The 5857-nt window shown below is 56.7% G+C and overlaps 1 protein-coding gene across 1 annotated transcript in view; it reads right to left on the reverse strand.

Moving 5' to 3' along the window:
* LOC104488939 (cadherin-22-like) overlaps positions 1-5857 on the reverse strand; it is a gene marked incomplete at its 3' end in the record, with an annotated part of 37420 nt that overhangs the window by 19040 nt on the left and 12523 nt on the right. The window contains exon 4 of the mRNA XM_010131044.1: positions 1299-1418. Coding sequence (XP_010129346.1) covers positions 1299-1418 — 120 coding nt within the window. The remainder of the gene's footprint in view (positions 1-1298; positions 1419-5857) is intronic.

Below are 5857 nucleotides of genomic sequence, written 5' to 3' on the forward strand. Positions count from 1 at the left end.
GTGCCCTCCCCCCACCCCCCCAGCCTCTGTCTGGACGATGGCGTTTTCCACTGCGTACCCCAGCTCTGCTGTCAGCTACTGGATTCGAGCTTTCCCCCAGTGGCAGCCAGGGCTGGTGGCACAGCCAGGGCTGTGGCTGGCTTGCCCATGCTCACCAGGCTGGTTTTCAGGACGTGCATGGCTTCACTCAGATGCAGAGGTTCACAGAGGTAAGAGGCTCCTTAAATTCCCCTTAAGCCAGAGCCTCTGAATAAATGTAACTGCCTTAAAACAAAAACACAGCTGCAGAAAACATCTGGTTAGCACAGACCCAGGTCAGCCTGACAGAGACTCGGCACTTCAGCCCAGGGGTTGATCTCAGCCTGGGTCTCCGTGGCTCAGCAATAGGGTGGGGACTTTGCTGTCCAGCTCTCCAACAAGAGCTGCAGCTACCCAGCCTGCCTGTCCTCTGACAGTTTTTCATTAAATTGTGGGTACTTTACTGCATGCTTTGTGCCTTAAATACCTCCTATTAGCATTTGAGTGTCTTCCCTCCTTAGAAAGCTTACACGGCTCCCATTAAGGGTAATGAGAGTCACACTCCTGGGAGGCAAGGAGAATATATACCCCAACATCTCTTGGTTATGGTCTGCTCTAGCCAGTATGTCAGAGCATCATCTGCTAGGGATTTATTAGAGGGGGATTTTACAACAGACTCTATTATAAGTTATTAAGGAATGGAGCAGCTTCTACTGTTCTTTCATTAAATATTAATAGAACATTTATAAACCGATCCTTAATTTAAAGTGTTACCTTTAATCAAAGCCCTGGTGATAACAATGCAGCTTTGGTAAGGCCCCTCTGGTAGTACTTAAACCTTTTACACAGATTTTATGCACCCGCGGGTGCACGCCGGCTCTGGGCACAGAGCACAGAGGAGCTCTGGCCAGTGCCGCACAGGCAGGGCACGCTGGGCTGGCAGGCGCAGGACTTGGTCCCAGGGGGGGGCCGCCTGCACTCTGGGCACAGAGCACAGAGGAGCTCTGGCCAGTGCCGCACAGGCAGGGCACGCTGGGCTGGCAGCCGCAGGTCTTGCTCCATGGTGGTGCCTGCTGCAGCCACTGCACAGAGCTGGGCAGCAGCCTGCAGGGCTGTCGAGCTTCCTCGCCAACACCCATGGCACGGGTTCCCCAGCATCAATGGCCAGCACGGAGGCCCAGGCCTGCTGGCACACAGCCACGTGCCAAACAGATGCAGGACCATGGTTTGGTGTCCCGCCACCCCACCGGCCTGCCCCAGCCCCGCTGGGTGCTGCTCACCTGTTTTACTGTCCACAGTGAAGTGCTGCTCGCCCTCCAGCACACTGTAGACTACCCGGGCACTGCTCCCGTATGTGGGGTCATCTGCATCCGACGCCATCACCTGCATCACAGAGGTGCCTGCAGCAGGAACAAGGAGGAAAACAAAAAGTCAGGAAGGAGGTGAGAAGAGCAACGCAAACCTGAGGGCCAGGGGCTGGCAGAATGGGAGAGCAGGGGCCAGCACCGGCCACTTGCACAAGCAGATGGAAATGAGAGCAGCTGGGTGCAAATGGAGCATTGCCTCCCCGCAAAAGCCTGAGAGCCAGGACTCCAGACACTGCTGCAAACGCCCCTTTCATCCTACAGGGACCAGAGGGACCAGACCTTCAGCCACCTCAGGGCTGCTGTCTAGGCAGGACCTGCTCTTCAGGAGATCACTGGTCTGAACAGCTGGGAGTGTTTCTCCCCGCAGACTTCTGCTGGGCCATCTGGGAAGGAGCTCGGGATGAGATGTTATCACTCCTGTCCCTTTGTTGTCCACACTGAGCAACAGGTAATCTCCAGACCGCAGAGGGGCCTCCGAGCCAGGGCCTGACCCACACGGCAGTACCACATCTCCACAGCAGAGACCTGCAAAGGGGCGACAGCTGTGGGAGAGGGGAGGCTTTTGCTTGCCCTGAGCCAGGCACAGCACCACCTCCTCATGCTCTACACGTAGCAGGGCAGGAGGACTATGAATTGGATGAAAGTCCATCAAATGTCTGCAATTAAGTTATTGATTTTCAACACTGTCTCATTAAGCTGTGTGCTTCACTCCAACTGTCCCTGCAACGGCTTTAATTTGACATCATGTTCAATTTGACAAAAGCGGGACACAGGACGTGAAAATGAGGCCAGGAGCAGAGGGGCTAAGATCTAGAGACAACAGAAGGGAGGAAGGAGGGAAAGCCTAATCCTACCTACAGACACCTCTGAGAAAGATGATGGTGTGACCCAAGACCTGGGGGGACAGTTCCACCACTAGCACCAGACTCAGAGCACCCCTACCCCAGAGGTCAAGCACTGGTACCAGTCACCCCTCTGGTGGGACGAGGTGCAGGATGGTAGAAGAGCCCTGGGCTTTTCAGAGGAAAGATAAAACCAAGAGGGGAACTCCCTGCTGCAAGATAATGCCAGGCCAAGAGCTGAGAAGGCTGGCAGAGAAACTGGTAATTTATAACAGATAAGATCCTCCACCAGTGATTGCAGTTAAAAGGCACATTTTGCTTCAGAGATGGCTTCAGGGCACAAGAGCAGCCCAAACTGAAGGGGCCAGGAGAGAGCATTTCCCGGCTCACACTGCTGCCATTTGGCAGCTCTGCTCTGCCCCACGAACCTCTTAGGACTGCTGTGCCACCAGCTGAGGACCAGAGTTCCACACTCTGGTCCGGAATCCCTTCTGTTCTGCAGTGCATCCACCTGTGTGCTGCAAAGCCAGTCTCACAGGCTGGTCTTGGCTAGACCTGTCATGAACAACCCAGAGCCACTCTTACTGCTAGCTGTCAGCATCTGAGTCTAGACCCACTACATTCCCAAACACCTGAGGTACGCACAAAACCAGAAGCAGCCTCTGTTCCCTCGTCACAGTGGACAGAAATGGAGCTGGAACCATCCAGATGGAGGATGAGGAGCTCCAGACCCTGGTGCCTTCCTCTTCCCCTGCCAGGAAACTACAAGCCCAAAGCTTGCAGGCAAGCCAGGGCGCTTCTGCACCAGCCCAGCCTGGGCTAGTGACAGCGGAGGCTACAGTGGAGATAGCAATGCCGCTGCGAGCAGCTAGGATGCACACACACTCCCCCCAGCCCAGTTCGCTTCTGATTTCCTGGAAAGGGTGTTCACTGAAGAAAATAAGCAGTTACCATGGTTGCTTTTCATTCTCCCTGGCTGCAGCTCTGCTGATAACATGAGAATCCCCCTCATCGGTCTTCAGCAACAAGCTAGTTCAAGTCAACTTATTTATGCTTTGCTGTCTCCAGTGAAGTTATGGTGCATCCCTGCCGGGCACATCCAGATTACACCACAGCAACACGAGCTCCCTGCCTTGCTAACCACTGTTTGAGAAATACTGTTGCTGCATTTCCTTGAAAGGGCCTGTCCTGCCTCCTCCTCCCCCTGCCTGCCATCACACAGCTCTTTCACTAGCTGTGAGGAAGGCAGATCACCCCCACAACACCACCTCCACCGCACACCCCCTCGGGCACTCTGGCATGTTCCCTTGGGAAGCTTCTGATCAGAAAGCTGAGAAAAATCTGAGAAGGGAAAGTACAGGGACCAGGGACTCCAATCACCCCTCTCCCAGCTGCAGCAGAGAACCTCTGCTAGAGATGCTCCAGGTGCCAAAGCCTGAGTGTCACACAAAGCAGCAGCCACCCTTGGCAACAAGCAGGGCTCCTCTGTGCCCAGGCTGGCAGCAACCAGCTGAGAGCCCACGCCCAGTGCACACAGCAGCACCCACGTTCACGAGCCCATCGGGAGTTATTCGCCTGCACGTCCCTCTGTGCAGTATCACCTGTGTCAGGACTGCGCGGGTGCCCGCAGGGCTGCACCACGACCCTCTATCTGAGCCTGGCCACTAGAAGTTTGTGTCACGCTCTGCACCTCGTGCTGCTTCTCCCCAGATGCATTCACTCAATCGCATCGCTCTCCTACTAACCCATCCCTAGCAGACAGCGACACTCCCCGCGTTCCACTGTCTACCCGGACATCGCAACACCACATCAGTGCCAGAGTCCAATGCAGGGGCAGGATCTGCGCCCACCCAGAGCTGGGGTTTGCATCTCCATTTTAAGCCATGCCCTGGACAAGCCAGGTAGGCTGCTGCTCTCTTTTCCAGTGCCAGCACAGAGGGCTCGCTCCTGGCCCACGGGGCTGCCTCTGGGTGCTCCCAAGTGCTGGAGCAACACGGCTGTGGGGCAGCAGATCCAGGCTGCCAGGTCCCAGGCATGAACCCCACATTTGGGACCAGCGCCTTCCACTGCAGTGCGAGGGCAAACGAAGCAGCATGAGGGGCACTGCAGCAAGGCACCTTCTGTGCTGGGGCTCCAGGATCATGGCACTCTGCGCTCGGGTTGAAGCCCTGAAGGCTCTGCCCTTCCCCACCTGCTCTGGTAGCATCTTCTCAACAGAGGAGTAACAACAGACAGGCAGAGAACATTAACCCCACCTTCTGCCCTGACTTCTAGTCTGCAAAGATGCCAGCAGCCTGCTCAAGGTCACCCCTAGGATATCAGGAGTCAGGAGTCCAACTTTCTAGGACCCTCTCTTAACCCCCACTTATCTCTTCCCCACCCCTTTCTCCTCCTCTCTTCCAATACAAAGAACAAAGGTCCTGATTCCAGTTTAGCCTGACCCCTCCTTCCTGCAGAGACAAGCCTAGAACACTGGCTCCCATTCGGGCTCTGGCATCAGCCCCTGCTCTCCAAGCACAGCACTGCCCACAGCGAGTACAGCCTGTACGGCTTTTATTTAGCTTTCTGGCATGTGCCTTACCCATAAAAAATACAATAAATAAAATCTCCACATCCACCCTGTTCTGTATAACTCACCTCCCATGCCCAGGAAGCCTGAACTCATATCCAGAGAGATAATTAGACATGTAAAACGACACAAAGACCTCGGCTCCTCCCCCAGCCAGCTCACCCTACAGAACCAAAGGAAACCAACAATTTTACACAACAATTAACGAGTCAGAGTCCATCTCTCACTCTCCTGCTGCAAAGGTGTGATCTGGTACAGCAGATCAAATGAACGGCATTTCCCCTCAGAGGACGGGGGGGCCCAGAGCCCCACTTCCAGCTCAATCCTGCCGCACAGCCCGTGCTGGGGCCCGGAGCCCCAGAGAAGCAAACCCAGTGCCTGCAGGGCTGGGCGCGGAAGGGGACAGAGCCCCTGGCTGCCAGCCACCCTCTGGCTCCACAGGCCCTGCCTGGGCTGTCCCTGTTCTGCACCCTGAGCCATCTGGAGACCTGCCGGGGACGTCAGCCAGCCTCCGCGGGCCAGGCAGATTAATCCCATCTGCTGTGCCCAGCCGGGGCCAGGATCGGCAGCACGGAGAGGGGCTGCCAGCACCCAGCTCTGAAAGGCTCCTGGCAACGCTCCTGGGAGCTGGTGGGACCAAGGAGCCGTTTCTCGCAGACCCTCTCCCGCTGTGGCCGCGGGTGCAGCTCGGCCCCCTCAGCTGCCCGCTGCCAGGCAGAGCGGTCCTCACGGCTGCCCTGAAACAGCAGCTCAGCCCCAGCGCCCTGGCTGGGATGGACAGGGCTCTCTCTGCAGAGCACCTCTGAAACACCGGCACAGCCAGCATCCATCACCGCTGTCCCCGCAGGACCCAGGGCCTCTGGGGCCACTTCCAGCAGTCCCGGGAGGTGCCACCCGCCTGCACAACGGAGGCTCGTGGCTCCAGACCACTTACTGCATACCACTCGCTCCAAACGTGTTGAGCCAAAAGAAACACGGACAGGCGAACTCCAAACGCGTGGGGAGCAGAGGCCCCGCACTGAACGCACAAGCAAGCCGATGGAGCTGTAGAGACGTACAGC

The sequence above is a fragment of the Buceros rhinoceros genome, unplaced genomic scaffold (assembly GCF_000710305.1).
Source record: "Buceros rhinoceros silvestris isolate BGI_N320 unplaced genomic scaffold, ASM71030v1 scaffold9722, whole genome shotgun sequence".
Taxonomy (NCBI): domain Eukaryota; kingdom Metazoa; phylum Chordata; class Aves; order Bucerotiformes; family Bucerotidae; genus Buceros; species Buceros rhinoceros.